At 41.6% G+C, this 20,761-nt stretch overlaps 1 protein-coding gene across 1 annotated transcript in view; it reads right to left on the reverse strand.

Moving 5' to 3' along the window:
- Positions 1-20,761, reverse strand: part of pik3c2a (phosphatidylinositol-4-phosphate 3-kinase, catalytic subunit type 2 alpha) — a 96,220-nt gene that overhangs the window by 62,514 nt on the left and 12,945 nt on the right. The window contains 1 exon segment of the mRNA XM_061720824.1: positions 297-394. Within this exon segment, the coding sequence (XP_061576808.1) occupies positions 297-394 (98 nt within the window).

Here is a 20,761-nt window from a genome sequence, read left to right on the forward strand (position 1 = left end):
TTTGCGGCTCCAGACATATTTGTTTTTTGTGTTTCTGGTCCAATATGGATCTAAAACATGTTGGGTTGCCGACCCCTGATCTAGTGCATCTTTCTTGTGTTTATTATCGTTTGCCACATAATTAAAGCAACCTCATACTAAATTTAAAAAAAATGACTAAATATCCGATTAGTCGACTAATTGTTTCAAGAGTCGACTATTAAAATAGTGGTTAGTTGCAGCCCTAATCAGGACCAGAACCACAGAAACCAGCAGCTAGACCAGGTCCAGGTCCAGGTCCAGGGCGGGGGTCTTACTCGGCCACGTCCCTGCAGAAGGCCACGATCTCCAGGTTCTGAGCGTCCTGCTCCTCCAGCTCAGCGTTCCTCACCAGACCTCGTCCTCTTCCCTTTTCCTGCCAGAGCAAAGGAAAACAGAACCAAACGTCAGGGAGTCGGATCAACGTGAGGGAACCCGCTCGGGCGGAGACGGAGACCAGACCAGAACCTCCCAGCTAGTTCTGGGCGGTATGACCAAAAGTTTATATCACGGTATTTTTCAAAATTATATGCACAAATGGGTGTTAACCACATTTTCTAATGATTTGGAAAGGAATTGCTGCAATAAATTGGCTTAGAATGGCCTATTTTACTGTCATGAGGAGGAAATATTGTAGAAAAACATTAATGTCCACACTAGTATAAACACAGGTTTGCATGGCCTCACAAAATGATGCCCTTTACAATGAGGTGGCGGCACTTATAATAAAGCAGATAAATATATATATATATATATATATATATATATATACCGTATTTTCTGGACTATAAGCCGCATCCGCTCTATGCAAGCCGCAGATATTTCTGTTGTTAGATTAGATATTTACTACATGTAGAATGATTTTGAACTGTAAATGATGTACATGTTTGTACCTAAATAGATCTTTCCTAACAGTGTCTTTTAACACGGCAGCAACTTTGCTGATTAAAACGGGACAGAACCGAGAGAAAATAACCAGTATTTATGTATCTATTTATCTGTTTGAAATCTGCTTCTACTTCTATCTGCTAAAGAAGAAGTAGCTTATTCTTCTTTTGCATTTATTTTGTCTTAGTTTTTATTCTAATTCCGGTTAGAGCGCCCGAGTGGTGGAAGAAAAATCCACAGAATAGCTGCACCTTTGTATAAGCTGCATGGTTGAAAACCTATGAAAAAAGTAGCGGCTTATAGTCCAGAAAATACGGTATATATATTTGATTTAGGCATGCTTTTCAAAAGAAAAAAATCTTTTGCAAAATTACAAGGTAGAAAATATTTATTGAACATAAAAAACTGGACATTTTTTAATTCCCAGCATTATGTTGTTTTGGTTCCACCTCCTGGTGAATGTTGGTAAAATTCTTATGTGGTTACTTTTTGGTTGTTTGTGGTGCAACCGTTACGGAGCGGCCAGTGTATTTCCTTATTTTACAACGCCGTTATTAATTGTTCGTTTTTTTTCCCACTTATTCCACCGAACACCCAAAGTGTTTTTTTGCCATTTTCGGCCGAACAATTTCGGTTACTGAACAATCGGTGCATCACTGCTGCTAAACAGTCCCCTCACAAACAGTGTCCAGCGGAGCTACGTTCCCAACGTTGTGTAGCTACTGTACATACTCACCGGTATTACGGTATATGAAAAATTAATATCATAAGAAAAATAAACACCGGTATTCGGTATGAACCGGTATACCGCCCAGCACTAGCCCAGCCCAACTGAAACCAGCCCAGAACCTCCCAGTCCAACCTTCAGCACAACAATCCAGGTGGTTTTCAAAATAAGAAGGAATATTTAGGTTTTTATTCACAGCTCAGAAATCAAGGCAGCACCAAGTAGCTAAAGTGATGACAACAAGCCATTGGCTGCAGTCAGCTGTCAATCAAAAGCACACATCCCTCGTTAAGAACAAATTTGTATATAAAGATATATAATTGACCCTTGGTCAGCCTTCTGATTGGTCTCTGACTGACCAATCAGAAACATCCTCCTCCGCTGCTACATCCGGTTTATCCGGTTGGACCAAACAGCCGTCTCTCTCAATCAATGGAAAAAGTAGTTTTTACTTTATTTTGTATTAGGGCTGGGCGATATATCGAGATTTTAATATATATCGATTTTTTTTTATATAGCTTATTTTGTGACAAATTGACTTGAATGTTTTATTTGAGATTTGCACAAATGTTTTGTTATTTGCACAACTGTCAACCTCAGTGGAAAAGTCTGCCTGTTACTGTCTACATTGTACGGAGGCCCTAAAGGGACACAGATTTTTTTTTTTTATAATGAGTTTTTTTTTTTTATATAATGAGTTTTACGCGCGCGCGTAAAACCTTTAAGTGAGCACGTAAAGTTGTTTACTTGCAAGCAAAGTGGTAATGTCCTTATAATGGAGTCCCAGGTTAAAATATAGCTCAGCTAAATCCTGTAATGTCATTTCCATTCATAAACAGAGCAGGGCGCCACTGGATGGTCTCCTGTTCCAGCAATACTCCCGTTTTACGTGCTCACGTGAACAACTTTACGTGCTCACTTAAAGGTTTTACGCGAGCGCATAAAGGTTTCACGCGCACGCTTAAAACTCATTATATAAAAAAAAAAAATCCGTGTCCCTTTAGGGGCTCCGTAACATTGTATTAATTGCACAGTGTATTTTAATTTAATTGTTATGCAGGAAAGGGATATTTGTTTTATTTTATTCAAGAAGCATTTTTATTCTATATATGCAGGCAGTTTATTTTTATTTCATTTGTTTTATACATGTTGATATTGTGCAGACCTCTGTTAATAAAGGAACCTGTGTGACATTTGGCACGAGGCTTTGTATTAAAACTGACTGTTTTTTTAAGGGTTTGCCTCAGAAAAAAATGAAGCTAACAGAGATGCTAACAGAGATGCTAACAGAGATGCTATGCTATAATGCTTTGGGGGAAACCCCAATTATGGCACAGAAAAAATATGGATATATATCGAGTATCGCCATTCAGCTAGAAAAATCGAGATATGACTTTTGGTCCATATCGCCCAGCCCTATCTTGTATCAACATTTAAATCACTGGATTCTTTTTTTAGACTTTATATTAGTAAAAGTAACACTTGTGGTGTCGTGAGGGTTCAGCGTGTTTTTATTCCCAAACTGGCAGAAATCCGATCCATACTTCCAAAACAAAGTCAGCTCGGCAGCAGCTACAACCCATAGCTACAACCACGAAAGCTTTTATTTATTTATCTTAAGATGGTTAAGCAGTGGTAAAAGTGGTAAAAGTGACACCCGCTACCCAGTGAGAATCACAGGAATACATTTAATACCAGAACCAACCGTAAACTACGTTAAAGTTACGTGGACGGCCGCACCTTCCACCATGCTATCAGCTAAATTAGCTAAACTCATCAAAAGATCTAGTTTTTACCGAAAACCTCAGTTTTTTTAAACTCACTACATGGTACCTCAAGTACTTTTTATTTTTATCTAGTGGCTGTTGATTTTCTTTGGTACAATAATTAGAAAGAAAGTGATGTAAAACCCGGTTTTTACAGTGGAAGTGGACGGGAGAGAAGACAGTTTTGACCGACCTAGCAAGATTTATTTGCGCTCTAGTTGCCCTTTATTCAAGTTGCAGACAGGAAGGGGGTAGAGAGAGAATGGGGATGACAGGCAGCAAAGGTGCGCAGGCTGGGATTCGAACCTGCGACCGCTGCAGGAGGACTGTAGCATCAGTATATGAGGCGCTTGTTTAAGCTGCGTCCCAATTGACCCCCTCGCCCTCGTTTTCTTCACTTCCCCTAAATTTTGCGCGTTCCCGTGAAGGTAGTGGTGTCCCAACTCCTCTTTTCACCAAGGGGGAGGGGGCATAACGAGGGCTAGGGGCTGAAAATATCCCCTTCACATCAAGGGTTTTCACATGCTGACTTCGCGAGCGAGGGGCTATGAAAATTTCCCAGAATGCTATGTAAACTACGCCGTAGGCTCTGCGTCGATTTGACTCGCTGACCGAAAAACAGGCAGAGTCGTCTCAGATTGTGACCAAGGGAGCAAGCACTTTTTTGTGAGAAATAGAGAGAAATAATCCTGTGACTCGTCAGATTTGTTTTGGATGTTTCTGATATAATAGTTTTCAGAAACCACAAAGTAATCCAGCTGTTATCTGGGTAATTTACACACTTTCAGATAAAGTTGCCGAAGATCACGCCAGAATAAAGGGATTTATGGTTCCGCAGAGCTTACGGCGTAGGTTACGTAACCTACGCCGTAAGGTCTACGTCGATGTACGCGGCGACGCGAGCCGTACGCCGTACCCTACGCCGTAGGCTCTGTTGATTTAACGCGGACCCAAACTCCGGAACCGGCAGACAGAAATCTCGAAATTTCAGAGCAAATTTCTTAACAGGCGTAGCTACAACTGTTAGATTTAATCTATTAAACCAACATCTTCCTAAATGATTTATTTCAGCCAGCGTAATTCTCAATGGAGCTGCAGGTTTCTCTCCCGGGACGACGGAGCAGCTTGACCCGGCGGACACATCTGTACTCCGGCCGTGAGCTGCTGCTGCGCCCCAGGGGCGGCGGCTCTTCTCATCTCCGAAAACGTCGAGTCAAATTTCTTAACAGGCGTTATTTGGATAAAATGAGCCCAGGTTGCGGATATTAAAGGTTACTTTTGAGCCTGAAAAAATATTAAAACTTAATAAAGTGCCATATTAACAGCGCTACAGCTGAAATTAAAACAGCTAGTAGGAGAAGTAGGAGAATTGGGACAGGCACCTGGGCCCTAGATTTCAAGTGCCCTAAAATCTCCCCCTTCTTTTTTAGGGGTTAGGGAAGAAAAGAAGGGCGAGTGAAGTTGAATTGGGATTGGGCCTTAAGCTGCTGAACCACCGAGCGGCTCAGACTTGCGGTTTTAACCTGGACCCAGACCCTGGTGGTCGGCAGAGGAACTGGAACTTTCTTCACTTCCAGGTTCAGACCGGGAAGTTATCCAACCCGGTAAACCATCGACACAAAATAAAATCATAGTTGTGTGTTTATGTTATGCTTTTGTCTTTTAAAGTGTGAAGAAACATAAATCAGACTTTTATTAAAAGTTAAACTGAAGCAGCAGCTGAAACCAGGAACCATCTCAGGCCCCGATACGAGGAGGAAATGCTTTCATAAGGTCTGTTCTTGATCTGTGTTTACACACACACACACACACACACACACACACACACACACACACACACACACACACACACACACACACACACACACACACACACACACACACACACACACACACACACACACACACACACACACACACACACACACACACACACACACACACACACACACACACACACACACACACACACACACACCTGCTGCCGGGAACTCGGTTACTTCTTACTACCGTCTGATCGCTGAGGAATGCACTTCCTGTGGCAGAGGAAATGAGAAGCAACAGGCTCCGCCCCTTCCTGTTCCAGGCTCTGGGACGTCTGCAGAAGTGCTCAGTCATGGTTGGAGAATCTGGGCCTGCCCCGGCTCCAGAGGGGGGGAGGTCTGTAGAGGACCTGCAGGTCTGGATCTGGACCCTAGTGGTCTGTAGAGGACCTGCAGGTCTGGATCTGGACCCTAGTGGTCTGTAGAGGACCTGCAGGTCTGGATCTGGACCCTAGTGGTCTGTAGAGGACCTGCAGGTCTGGATCTGGACCCTAGTGGTCTGTAGAGGACCTGCAGGTCTGGATCTGGACCCTAGTGGTCTGTAGAGGACCTGCAGGTCTGGATCTGGACCCTAGTGGTCTGTAGAGGACCTGCAGGTCTGGATCTGGACCCTGAAGATGTGCTGGTGTGTCTTCAGACGGATGATTTTGATGCCAAATGTATTCACATGCAGCTTCTGGTTGATTTTAAATGAACTGAATCATTCGGAGCAGGAGTCTGGTACCCCTTTTCCATCAAACCGGTTCCAGGGCTGGTTCTGGTTCACAACTCCTCCAACTTGGGAACCAGCTGAGAACCGGTTTGTTTTTCCACAGCTTGGGTGCTAAGGGGAGCCACGTCAGTTACGTCACTGTAAATTAGTGATGCACCGAAATGAAAATTTGTGGCCGAAACCGGAACCGAAAATAATAATAAACACTTGGCCGAATACCGAACAATACCGAAATGGTTCTTTGCCCTTTTTCATTTATTTTGCCAATTTTTTCACCATTACATAAATCAAATAAATTTGATTTAGGCATGCTTTTCAAAGAAAAAAATCTTTTACAAAATTAGAAGGTAGAAAATATTTATTGAACATAAAAAAATTAAAACATTTTAATTTCCCAGCATTATGTTGTTTTGGTTCCACCTCCTGGTGAATGTTGGTAAAATTCTTATGGGGTTAGTTTTTGGTTTGCCAACGATTTATGTAGTGCGCAACGTGACGGGACGGAGCGGCCAGTATATTTCCTTATATTACAACGCCGTTATTAATTGTTCGTTTTTTTTCCCACTTATTCCACCGAACACCGAAAGTTTTTTTTTGCCATTTTCGGCCGAACAATTTCCGTTACCGAACAATCGGTGCATCACTAATGCAAATGTCAGTTTACTGTGACGTAACAATATCAATATACAGAAAAAATTTGAAAAAAGAGAAAATAAGTATAACTTAAAAGGAACAGAGATCTTTAAAAAAAAAAAAAAAAAAAAAAAAAAAATTCCGGACCAGATTAATGGAATGTTGTGTTTCTTTAAAAGGTATCAGTTTATGGAACAATCTGGATACAGAAGCCAAAGAATGCAAATCAAACATTACATTTAAAAGAACAATAAAAGTCAGTTTGATGAAGAAATATCATGATAATTGTTAAGTTAGGTGGGTTTTCTTTTTTTCCCTCTCTCTTTAGCACCATTTTCATATATATTTTTTTTTTAAATCGATATAAACGATATTGTCTCGTACCATATCGTGTTTGAAAATATATCGATATATATTAAAATCTCGATATATCGCCTAGTTCTGCGTTAAATCCACGCACAACGTACGTGTACGGGGAAGGAAAGAAGAGAGAGAAAGAGAGAAAGAAAGAAAGAAAGAAAGAAAGAAAGAAAGAAAGAAAGAAAGAAAGAAAGAAAGAAAGAAAGAAAGAAAGAAAGAAAGAAAGAAAGAAAGAAAGAAAGAAAGAAAGAAAGAAAGAAAGAAAGAAAGAAAGAAAGAAAGAAAGAAAAATTCCCGTTGATACGTGTTTGTGTAACAAACATGGAGGATCTGAGTCATTCCAGTTTTGCAGTACAGGTGTAACTCATTTAATTGGTTTTTATTAATTCAATGTAATTGGTGTAGTTTAGTATTTAGTATCTTTTAGAGCAGTGTTTTGGCTCCAAAGACTGAATGTGGTGATAGATTTATAGTTACAAAGTTGGAGTTGAATTGGTATTTTTTTTATCGTCATTTTTATCGTTATCGGGATAAATGCCAGAAATTATCGTGATACATTTTTTAGTCCATACCGCCCATCCCTAGTCGCCGCGTTAGGAATTGTTTGCCTCCTTCTTTCCTTTGAAGGCAGAAAGCTGTGAGAACCTGCCGGTTACCAGGATCCCTGGGAAACCCGAGATCTGTGTTGCAGCCGGGGAGAGCGGGCCAGAAACAACACCGAACCGGGTCAGAGCCTGTAACCGGACCACCTGCACTTCCCAGCAAGGGACAGCGGAGCCAGGCCCATCTGAACCCTCAGGAGTTCTGGAGACCAGACCCGTCGGCGGTCCCATCACAGCAGAAACCGTCACCAGATCATCAACAACTAATTTACAGCTCGTTCATGGTGTAAACTCCCCAGATGCATGCTGGGATCTTGGCAGAGGAAACTCCATAAACACAAAGAGGTGAAACAACGACGGAGAAAAAGAGACGCTGAGAGGCCGTAACCATGACGACCAGCGGGGGAGGAGAAAGAGAGCAGGGGCTGAAACGGCGGTCCGATACCCGCCGTCTAGGGCTGTTCGATTAATCGATTTTAAATCGTAATCGCGATTATGTAATTCGAACGATGTTAAAATGTGAAAATCGTAAAATCGATTTTTCACTTTTTTTTTTTTTTTTTACCTTGTCTGCACACATATTAATGATTGATACCATATTAATGATTGATGGAAATACCTCTCAATACCTGCGACAAGTGCCCCATGGGAGAGGCTCTTTAGTGTAGGAGGGGCCGTTGGAACCATGGTGATATACTAACATGCCACCGGGCATCCCTCAAGCCTAACGCGGTAGACCGGCTCGTGTTCCTCGCAAAAAACTTGCAAATGTGAATAGCAAATGTAATGACTGACATTACACACCTCTTCCTCCTTCATGGGTTGCATTATTATTTAGCATGCAAAGACCCAGTTTAGTTTAATTAGAAAATGTCTTGTTTTATTTAATTGGAAATATAACTTACTGTATGTTTGCAAGTGCTGATTTGCTGATTTTTTTTTTTCAGAGATAAAACTTTATATTTTATTATATTTTTTAAAACTTTTTTTCAACTTATTTTACAGAGTTTTGCACTTTATTCATTCATTTTTGGTTTAATAAGAGCAAAGTTTGCACTTAAAGCCCAATGGGGCAAATGTTCAATAAAAAAACAGTATATTTGAAATCATTTCTTTGCCTTTTGTCAATTCACAAAATAATCGTAATCGAAAATCGGATTTTGAGAGAAAAAAAATCGAGATTTTATTTTTGGGCAAAATCGAACAGCCCTACCGCCGTCTCACCAACGCTGGCACCAACACCCCTTCTGTTGGGTCCTGCTGGGTTAGGGGTGAGAATCCCTGCAATCCCTGACGAGCCCCCGCGACGCGCCGGTCATATTTGGAGCACCGTCCGTTGTGATGCTGGCCAGCTTAGACCAGTCCACATCCAACTCTTCCATTGTTTGGCAAACTTTACCAAAAATATCCTCCCCTGTTGTTGTATCTGCGAGACTTTGTAATACTGCCAGCTCCTCGGTAACTTAAAAGTTGGAATTTACTCCCCGAATAAAAATGAACAGTTGTGCTGTGTCCTGCATGTCGTTGCTCTCATCCAGTGACAACGAAAAATACACAAAATCTTTAGCTTTCTCTTTCAGCTGGGTGGTAATGTACATTATCCCCCGTTTCTTCATCCCGCCTGGTGACTGTAGATGTGGACGGACGCCACGTTCATCTGCATCTGACGCAGTAATGTGCTCTGTTGGGCTAATCCACATTTTAGCTTTGTCACCTTGTCTCTCCTCACTTGGCCCTGCAGGCTAGCACACTGCTCTCCATGGCGGGTTTCATAATGTCGACGAATGTTAAATTCTTTGAACACTGCTACCGTTTCTTTGCAGATCAGACAAACTGCCTTTTCCTTGCACTGAAAAAAAAAATAGTCACCTGTCCACTGCTGTTTGAAAACTCTGCACTGTGAATCTTTTCGTTTCCCCAAAACTTTCGGCATTTTGTCGTCTTCTTCTTTTTTTTTTTTTTTTTTTAATATTTTTATCCTGGTTTTTTCCTCCATTTCATCACCCAGTGCTCCTACCTAAGTAACAGTCCTGGGCATTGCTCCCTCTACCAACCCCGGGAGTTCCTGCACTGAGCTCAGGTCTCCTCCTTAACCTGAGGAGTGAGCAGGCCGCATCTTTTCACCAGACAGGGTGGGGATTCTCCGGCCGGACGTAGCGCGTGGAAGGATCACGTTATTCCGGCCGGATCCTCCCCACGCTATCTGTTCCCCGGTTGGCCAGAGGGGGCATGTATAGCCCAGGACTGTTGCATGTTTTTGTGAGGGTAACTCACATTAGCTATCCAGGGGAACACGGGGAGAACATGCAAACTCCACACAGAAAGATCCTTTCCCCAACCCCACCCAGGGTCTGGGCGCTGAAGTCATGGGGGAACTAACACGCACTTCAGCACCCACAGCGTCCCCCGGCGGGAATCGAACCCAGGACCTTCTTGCTGTGAGACGGCTGCACTACCAGCTGCGCCACCGTGCCCCTTTGTTGTCTTTTTCTGTCAGCTCACCAGTCGGTCACGGTAAAAGTTACGTCAGAATATACCATTGTGTGAGGGGGTGAAGATGAGCCACTAATAGTGATGCACCGATTGTTCGGTAACCGAAATTGTTTGGCCGAAAATGGCAAAAAAACACTTTCGGTGTTCGGTGGAATAAGTGGGGAAAAAAAACGAACAATTAATAACGGCGTTTTAATATAAGGAAATAGACTGGCCGCTCCGTAACTGTTGCACCACAAACATAAATCGGTGGCCAACCAAAAAGTAACCACATAAGAATTTTACTAACATTCACCAGCAGGTGGAACCAAAACAACATAAATCAATCTATTACAGGTCCGTTTAGATGATGAAATCAAACGTGGAAGAGCGTGGAGTGAAGTGGTGCGGTGCAAACATGTCAGCAGTGTGGAAGTATTTTAGAGTGGCACAGAATAATACAAGAATGGCTGTTTGAAATGAATGTTCTGCTCAAATATCTAGAGGGGGCACATCTGCAAAGTCTTTCAGCTACAAGTTTGATTTATCATTTGAAATGATAAAAAACCCTGAGCGCTTTAATGCATTTTTATTGTTTTAAGGCCTATGTTACAATGTTCAGTCAGTTAAGCCTAACGTAAGCTCAAAGATGTCCAAAAAATGTATTTTGCTAATTTATTTATTTAAAGTTATTGTTCTTTGCTGGTATAATGTCTGTTGGAATATTTAAGAAATGCTGGGAAATTAAAAAATGTTCAGTTTTTTATGTTCAACAAATGTTTTCTACCTTGTAATTTTGTAAAAGATTTTTTTCTTTTAAAAGCATGCCTAAATCAAATTTATTTGATTTATGCAATGGTGAAAAAATTTGCAAAATAAATGAAAAACTGCGAAGAACCATGTTCGTTATTGTTCGGTATTCGGCCAAGTGTTTATTATTATTTTCGGTTTCGGCCACAAATTTTCCTTTCGGTGCATCACTAGCCACTATTAGTTATAAATAGCTCATAACTATGGTCAATTTTAATTAGAATGCCAACATTTAAGTACGGATATCTTATGATAGGAAAATAAAAAAAAATAAAAAACGTAATTTTTTTTTTTTTTTTTTTCCTGGGATCATAAGTGGGCCACCCCAATTGCTTTGGCGGGCCGGATGTGGCCCGCGGGCCGTAGTTTTTGCTTTAACGGGTCGTAGACGTGAACCCGGCTGCAGGTTCCCGGCTGCTCACATGCACGATCACTTCTGCTGTGCCTGCAGCTCTGAGCCTGAGGTCCTGAGGTCCGGGGGGGATACGAGCTCTGAAAGCTCCACCACTTCTGCTTTCAGGGAGGAAATGACTGCTGGTGATCTAACTCTCACTTCCTGTGATTAACGGGGAGCTGGAACAAAGACTCCGGTGAGCCGGGGGCAGGAAGACGACTGCACCACGCCGACCACGGCCTGCTGACTCCGTCTCCCACAATCCTCCTGTTCCCGGCGGGTGAACCGGGTCAGAGTTTAGGAGATGTGGTGAATCACAGATGTGCCAGGAATCTACGGCAGCATCTCCACCACCACTGAGGCTGGGTGGAGGCAGCTGAAGCTGTCCTGGTTTAGGATTTACTAGTCCTGGTTTCAGTTACTAGTCCTAGTTTCAGGTTTACTAGTCCTGGTTTCAGTTACTAGTCCTGGTTTCAGTTCTACTAGTCCTGGTTTCAGTTACTAGTCCTGGTTTCAGTTCTACTAGTCCTGGTTTCAGTTCTACTAGTCCTGGTTTCAGTTCTACTAGTCCTGGTTTCAGTTACTAGTCCTGTTTTCAGTTCTACTAGTCCTGGTTTCAGGTCTACTAGTCCTGGTTTCAGTTCTACTAGTCCTGGTTTCAGTTACTAGTCCTGGTTTCAGATTTACTAGTCCTGGTTTCAGTTACTAGTCCTGGTTTCAGATTTACTAGTCCTGGTTTCAGTTACTAGTCCTGGTTTCAGATTTACTAGTCTTGGTTTCAGTTACTAGTCCTGGTTTCAGATCTACTAGTCCTGGTTTCAGTTACTAGTCCTGGTTTCAGATCTACTAGTCCTGGTTTCAGTTACTAGTCCTGGTTTCAGCTCTACTAGTCCTGATTTCAGGTCTACTAGTCCTGGTTTCAGGTCTACTAGTCCTGGTTTCAGTTCTACTAGTCCTGGTTTCAGGTCTACTAGTCCTGGTTTCAGTTCTACTAGTCCTGTTTTCAGTTCTACTAGTCCTGGTTTCAGATTTACTAGTCCTGGTTTCAGATTTACTAGTCCTGGTTTCAGTTACTAGTCCTGGTTTCAGTTACTAGTCCTGGTTTCAGATTTACTAGTCCTGGTTTCAGATTTACTAGTCCTGGTTTCAGTTCTACTAGTCCTGGTTTCAGTTTTACTAGTCCTGGTTTCAGTTACTAGTCCTGGTTTCAGTTTTACTAGTCCTGGTTTCAGTTACTAGTCCTGGTTTCAGATTTACTAGTCCTGGTTTCAGATTTACTAGTCCTGGTTTCAGTTACTAGTCCTGGTTTCAGGTCTACTAGTCCCGGTTTCAGTTCTACTAGTCCCGGTTTCAGTTCTACTAGTCCCGGTTTCAGATCTACTAGTCCTGGTTTCAGATCTACTAGTCCTGGTTTCAGTTCTACTAGTCCTGGTTTCAGTTCTACTAGTCCTGGTTTCAGTTACTAGTCCTGGTTTAAGATCTAATAGTCCTGGTTTCAACTCTACTAGTCCTGGTTTCAGTTACTAGTCCTGGTTTCAGGTCTACTAGTCCCGGTTTCAGTTCTACTAGTCCCGGTTTCAGGTCTACTAGTCCTGGTTTCAGGTCTACTAGTCCTGGTTTCAACTCTACTAGTCCTGGTTTCAGTTACTAGTCCTGGTTTCAGATCTACTAGTCCTGGTTTTAGTTACTAGTCCTGGTTTCAGTTCTACTAGTCCTGGTTTCAGGTCTACTAGTCCTGGTTTCAGATCTACTAGTCCTGGTTTCAGTTGTACTAGTCCTGGTTTCAGTTCTACTAGTCCCGGTTTCAGTTCTACTAGTCCTGGTTCAGTTCTACTAGTCCTAGTTTCAGATCTACTAGTCCTGGTTTCAGTTCTACTAGTCCTGGTTTCAGTTCTACTAGTCCCGGTTTCAGTTCTACTAGTCCTGGTTTCAGCTCTACTAGTCCTGGTTTCAGTTCTACTAGTCCTGGTTTCAGTTCTACTAGTCCTGGTTTCAGTTACTAGTCCTGGTTTCAGTTACTAGTCCTGGTTTCAGGTCTACTAGTCCCGGTTTCAGTTCTACTAGTCCTGGTTTCAACTCTACTAGTCCTGGTTTCAGTTACTAGTCCTGGTTTCAGATCTACTAGTCCTGGTTTTAGTTACTAGTCCTGGTTTCAGATCTACTAGTCCTGGTTTCAGATCTACTAGTCCTGGTTTCAGTTCTACTAGTCCTGGTTTCAGTTCTACTAGTCCTGGTTTCAGTTCTACTAGTCCTGGTTTCAGTTACTAGTCCTGGTTTCAGGTCTACTAGTCCTGGTTTCAGTTCTACTAGTCCTGGTTTCAGTTCTACTAGTCCTGGTTTCAGTTCTACTAGTCCTGGTTTCAGGTCTACTAGTCCTGGTTTCAGGTCTACTAGTCCTGGTTTCAGGTCTACTAGTCCTGGTTTCAGATCTACTAGTCCTGGTTTCAGGTCTACTAGTCCTGGTTTCAGGTCTACTAGTCCTGGTTTCTACTAGTCCTGTTTTCAGTTCTACTAGTCCTGGTTTCAGTTCTACTAGTCCTGGTTTCAGGTCTACTAGTCCTGTTTTCAGTTCTACTAGTCCTGGTTTCAGTTCTACTAGTCCTGGTTTCAGCTCTACTAGTCCTGGTTTCAGTTCTACTAGTCCTGGTTCAGTTCTACTAGTCCTGGTTGAGTTCTACTAGTCCTGGTTTCAGTTCTACTAGTCCCGTTTTCAGCTCTACTAGTCCTGGTTTCAGTTCTACTAGTCCTGGTTTCAGTTACTAGTCCTGGTTTCAACTCTACTAGTCCTGGTTTCAGTTCTACTAGTCCTGGTTTCAACTCTACTAGTCCTGGTTTCAGCTCTACTAGTCCTGGTTTCAATTCTACTAGTCCTGGTTTCTACTAGTCCTGGTTTCAGTTCTACTAGTCCTGGTTTCTACTAGTCCTGGTTTCAGTTCTACTAGTCCTGGTTTCTACTAGTCCTGGTTTCAGTTACTAGTCCTGTTTTCAGTTCTACTAGTCCTGTTTTCAGGTCTACTAGTCCTGGTTTCAGTTCTACTAGTCCTGTTTTCAGTTCTACTAGTCCTGTTTTCAGTTCTACTAGTCCTGTTTTCAGTTCTACTAGTCCCAGTTTCAGATCTACTAGTCCTGTTTTCAGTTGTACTAGTCCTGGTTTCAGTTACTAGTCCTGGTTTCAGTTACTAGTCCTGGTTTCAGCTCTACTAGTCCTGTTTTCAGTTACTAGTCCTGGTTTCAGTTACTAGTCCTGGTTTCAGCTCTACTAGTCCTGTTTTCAGTTCTACTAGTCCTGTTTTCAGCTCTACTAGTCCTGGTTTCAGTTACTAGTCCTGGTTTCAGTTACTAGTCCTGGTTTCAGCTCTACTAGTCCTGGTTTCAGCTCTACTAGTCCTGGTTTCAGCTCTACTAGTCCTGGTTTCTACTAGTCCTGGTTTCAGTTACTAGTCCTGTTTTCAGGTCTACTAGTCCTGGTTTCAGGTCTACTAGTCCTGGTTTCAGTTTTACTAGTCCCGGTTTCAGCTCCACCAGCTGCTGAGGCCCCATTAGGCCGGGATGAAAGGAAGCGGGGCGGCGTGGGACGAGGAGGCGGCGCCAGGCGTCACGGGGCTCCTGGAGGACTTGAGGGGGGCGTGGGAGGACAGGACTGTGGTTTCTGCACGCGCTCAGACGAAGCAAGTACAGACACGCTCAGCGACTCAGCAGAACGCGGCGCTGCGGCAGTAAAGCACCAACCTCCAGATAAAGTTATCTGGCTGAACATTATCACCGACGTGTGTCGAGGGTAAAGGTTAGCGCCCCGTTTAACAACATCTGACGGTAGCAGACAAACACCACCTGAGAAGGAAAGAAAACCTACAGAAAGCTAGCTTGTTTCACTGCCTCTGGGAATGTTCCCTCATTCAAGAATTTTGGAAAGATATTATTACAATTATATCTCTGTTCATCAAAAAACAACTTCCTCTTTTTCCCAAGCTTTTTATTTTTGGTTGTTTCCCTGCAAGCTGTACTTTGAACGATAGCAGAAAGAAGATGGTGGTATTTTGTCTTCTAGAAGCTAATCATGGAGATCTGTTCCCAGACCCAGTAGGCACAGTTGGGTTGAGGGTTTAACTGCAATGCCTTGCTTCAGAGAAACTTACATATGTTGTTAAAGGGAAATATAACACATTTGAGAAGATTTGGGGCTCTTTTATGCAATTTCTGGATGGGGAGGATTTTATTGCAGCTTTGTAGTCTACTGTTGTATTATATATTTTGTATTCTTATTTTTATATATGCAACTTCTTGTTTATTTCTAATAAGGTCACTGATCACATTTTGGATGGTGGGAGCTAGGGATGGGCGGTATGAACTAAAACATTTTATCACAATCATTTCTGGCATTTATCCCGATAACGATAAAAATGGTGATAAAAAAAAATACCAATTCAACTCCACCTTTTTAACTATAAATCTATCCCCAAATCACTGCTCAAAAAGAATACTAAATACTACTAAACTACACCAATTAAATTGAATTTATAAAAAAATAATTAATTAAATTAGTACACCTGTACTGCAAAACTGTAATGACTCAAATGAAACAAGTTTGAAATGTAAGAACAGATTTAACATTTATTCAAACTGTTTGGCTTAAACAGTGGGATAACAGTGCAAACAGCAAAAGTACCTTGTCCTTCAAGTTTTCCTAGCTTATAAAATCACAAAGTAGAAAAAAATACAACCTGATAAATAAAGAAACAGGACAAATAAATAAAAGTTAACTGAAAATAAAATCCCATCAGTGATGACCTCTTCTAATATAAATAAAATGTGCAAATTAACCTGTGGTTGGAACATGCCACAAATTAGATACTATTGCAACTTTTTTTCGTAATAGTCAAACTTTATATCAAAATGTAACAACCATTTCCTTCTGTTTTTGCAGACTCTGCACATAATAGATGATGTTTGCTCCTCGTCTCTCTTTATAAATCCAAACCAGTTCCAGATAACGGAGCTGGAGCCTCGTTTAACATCGAGCTCCTCGCTCTCAGATCCGCCTTCCACCATGTTTGTTACACAAAAACGTCATCAACGGGAATTTATCGTTTTTACCGTGAGATACAAATTCTTACCGTGGGGAATTTTTTTGACGGTATATCGTGAACGGTAAAATATCACCCATTCCTAGTGGGAGCGCTCTATAAGTACACAACGTGTTTCCATCTGTGTTTGTACAAGTTTTTCTTTTCCCTAAACGCCATGATGAGAATCAGTTACAACAACAGTAAAATAAAAATAAAATTAAATCTCTACATTTGTAATATCTTTAAGTGCCTATTTGTACGTATTAACGTGCCTTTTTTTGTTTGTGTCTTTGTACTGTAATTGGACAGTCAATAAAAATATTTGTCAAAAAAAAAAAGACCAACTAACGGGTTATACCAAGAACCCTAGTTCCTGCTGAAGGAATCTATTGCCTATATATACATATATACTATACATTACCTATCTATATCTATACGTCTACTGCCCACTACAGTCTGTCGACCAGAGCAAAGGGATTAGTTCCCCGGGTTAAGTCTGATCTTTTCAAAAGTCTTGAAAACATTTATGAATCCGAGTGGACGGGGAGAAAAAGCAGGAGAGGAAAGAAGGAAAGAAGGAGGGAAAAATGTCACGAGTTATAAAAAAACCAGAACAACAAACACTGGGAGTAAAGAAAACAACATCGATGTGAGGCCCAGACGGGAGAACCAGAACCAAAGAGAGTGATGTTCTTAGTCCAGCTGGTGGACCCCCCCCCCCCCCCCCCCCCGGGCCAGACTGGCAGCTTCAGGACCCCCCCCTCTTCCCCAGCACACAGCCTGGTCAACATGCACCTAAAAAGGAAATCCTCCTGAGGCCCTGAAGGAGGAGCAGCACCGGAGCATAGGCCTGTGTTGAAAAAAATCGATTTCCCAATTCTAAATCGATTCTCATATTAATTCCTATTCCGATTCATATGTCTAAAGATCAATTTTTAATTTTTATTTTTTTTGGGGGGGGATTTTTTTTTAATTTTCTTTTATTTATTTATGTATTTTTTTTTTTTTTTTCCATCATTACATTACAACTCTTGGTTATTTTTTTGTTTATCCCCAAAAAAGGAATGTTTTGTTGGACACGAGAATAACTGGTGCCATGTTTTTGCCTTTAAATATGTTTAAAGGTATGAAAACATTAAAGTGTTAGGTTATACTTGCATAAATTGTCTATATTTCATTACTTTATATACTGTTTTGGGGTTACATTTGCAAAAAAAGCAAAAAACCAAATTCTCAAAAATTAAAAACCAAAATAGACCGAAAATGGAACAAATAAAAACGGAATGTGGGAAAAAATAAAAGCGATTTCATCCGTCTCTGTTTCCTCCCTGGATCTGTTTGGTAATTCTGACCCACGATGTTTCTGTTTCAGTTCTATCAGCATTCTGGGAGCTGATTGGTCCTTACAGCATCATTAGCTGCAATACTTGCTGTTGAATCTCAATATAATACTAGTAGTAATATTTTGCAGAACTACAGTCATATAATTCATGCAACAGCTGAAAAAACAGTTTTAATAACACTAACCCAAATCAATATCGGAATCGAATCAAATCAAATCTTGATAATCGATTTGGAATCTTAAGAATCGGAATCGAATCGATTCTTGACATTTGAATCGATCTCCAGCCCTAGTTCTAACTACAAAACATCCATGTGGACAGTTTCAGAAAATAAAAAGTACAACTTTACAAAACAAGGTTCAGAATCCTAACTTCCTAACACGTTCCAGGTCGGCTGGTGAAGTGAGACTGATGTGTGGATCGGACCGATCAGCACCAGAACCAGACAGCAGCTGGCAGGGAGCCCGGTTCTGGTCCTTCTGCTCCGGTGGGTCGCTCTCACGAGTCTGAGAACGCGGCGCCGCATTCCCCATCAGCCACGTCTGCCTGAGCGTGATGATCGCCGTGGAAACAGCCATGAGGAAGCGTGTCGCTGCTCTCTCACGCGGCAAACTTCCCACAGTGCAGTAGGGGTGTGCAAACAAGGGTACCTCACCATTCGATTCGATTATTGGAGCTTCCATTCTTCGATTCTTCGACTATAACGATATTCGATTCGATTATTGGTGCCACGATTCTTTGATTATTGTGATTTTTAATGCTTTTTTCCATACAAGATTGATTTTGTCTTCATCTGTGGCTACATTTGTAAATAAATAGCCAATCAATTAACTCAGTTCCTCTAACAACACTCATTAAGTAAATAAGGTTTTTTGAACATTTGACATGTATTTTTCAAAGACACAAAATAATTTATTTTATGACTATGTAAACATTTGCTCTTTGACTTACTTAACTTTGACCAGGGAAAGCTGCACTTGCATGAGAGCGCCCTCTATTGGTGGAAAACACTGAAAACGGTCAAGCCCTGGATTTAATGAGTTCATTAATTCAAGTAAACAAGATATGTACTTGGTGTAAACATATCTGCCATATTTCAAGTGAACAATAAGAAATGTGCATTCTTGAAAATGAAATGATTCAGCAGCTTAGACCCCGTCCACACGTAGCCGAGTATCTGCTAAACCGGAGATATTTTCCTACGTTTTGACCTGTCATCCACATGAAAACGCAAATAAACGAAGGTTTAAAAAAACTCCGGGCAAAGTGAAGATTTTTGAAAACTCCGTTTATGTAGATGCGTGTAGACGGAGACAACCGGAGTTTTGCGTTTTCGAACGTCACATTATGCGCCAAAACAACAACAAATCTGCTCTGACGTGCGCCTTTTGTTTACTACAGAACTACAGATGATCCAGCATCTGTTCTCTATTTATTAAATAAATGGTCTCTGGTCTTGACCACCGCTTACTGCGTTACACCGACACAGAGGCTACGCCGTAGGGTACGCGGCGACGCGCACCCTACGCCCTACCCTACGCCGTACCGGGACACGGGGGGGAGAAGGAGACGCGCCTGCCGGGGAAGCAGAGCCGCGGAGGTGCAGCTTCCCCGGGAGCCGCAGATTATCTACAGGTTTGAAATGCTTTTGAATGTGGTCGAAAACGCAGATCTTCGGTTACGTGTGGAAGGGTTTTTTTTTAAAAACAATGTAACGTGGATGCAAATTTTTTTATAAACGGAGGGGGGAAATATTCGGTTTTAAAAATACCCGGCTACGTGTGGACGGGGTCTTATTCAGTCTGGAATCTGGAAACTTAAAAAAAAAAAAAAAAAAAAAAAAAGAAGATTTTAATTAATCGATTCCAAATCGTCACGTGACGCATCGCGATGCATCGACACATCGATGAATTGCACCCACCTCTACAGTGCAGCGGGGTGGGGGGCCTCGCGGTACCGCTAACGCCGGACTAGGGCTGCAACGATTCGTCGACAGAAATCGATAATCATCTCCATCTCCCAATTCTTGGTTGAAAGACCTGATGTCCTTTTTATATTTAGAGAAAATTAAATACGGTATTAGGGGTTGCTCTGATACGTTTTCTTATATTTGGGAACCTATTCTTTCTTTTGTTAATTCTTTGGCATCCTTGGAAGATTAATTTAATTTGATTTAATTTTAGGGAAGTATGCTAACAATGTCTATTTTTTTTTTTAGGGTTCCTCTTATGTCTGTTTATTTTAATTTATTTATCTTATTTCATTTTATTTTATTTTTTTTATTTATTTTTGTTGTTGTTGTTTTGTGTGTCCTGTATTTTATTTTATTACTTTATTTTTCCTATTATTGTCTTGAGTCAGAGTTTGATTGGTAATTGGTACTTACTTTGGGACCTGTTTATAATTACGTATTTTGCAGTGTGTGTGTTTTGGGGTGTTTATGTTAAGTTTTGTGTCCTTATTTATTTTACTTTTTATTTTACTTTCTTTTTTACTTTTTCGCAGCTCCTCCTGGTTCTGACCCGACCAGGTAGCTGGTGTGTTGGAGCTCCAGACTGATTAAATGAGATAAAAAAGTAGTTTATCTGCGTCAGTAACTTCTTATCTGTGTTGGCGTCTCGACTCCAAGGAGCAGCTGGCAGGTTCCTGGGCCGCCGGCACCGGACCGGCGGGCCTGTCTGGACCTGTTCAGACCCGTTAGGACCTGTTCCTGCTCATAGCAACACGGATCCGGCAACACGGAGACCATGACAGAGGATCGTCTCTGAGGCCACGTTTACACATGTATTTACAAAAACAGATATTTCCCCCTCTACGTTTTGAAAAATATCCTCGTTTACACGAACCCGCATAAATAGCTGTTAAGGTGCTATGAGCAGCCAAACCTGCAGGGGGAAGTGTAACAAGAAGATAAAGTCATGCTAGCCAATCAGAATCCTGGAAAAAACGTCAACAAATGACACGTGACACAATGTCAGTGTCGTGTACATGAGACAACAATATTGACCAATTAATGGATTTCACGCTGTGATCGGCAAAATCGGGATCGGCCGATACTGGTTTTCGAGATCGGTGATCGGCCCTCAAAATCCTGATCGGTGAAAGAAAGAAAGAAAGAAAGAAAGAAAGAAAGAAAGAAAGAAAGAA

The sequence above is a fragment of the Cololabis saira genome, chromosome 5 (genome assembly GCF_033807715.1).
Source record: "Cololabis saira isolate AMF1-May2022 chromosome 5, fColSai1.1, whole genome shotgun sequence".
In the NCBI taxonomy this organism is placed as follows: domain Eukaryota; kingdom Metazoa; phylum Chordata; class Actinopteri; order Beloniformes; family Belonidae; genus Cololabis; species Cololabis saira.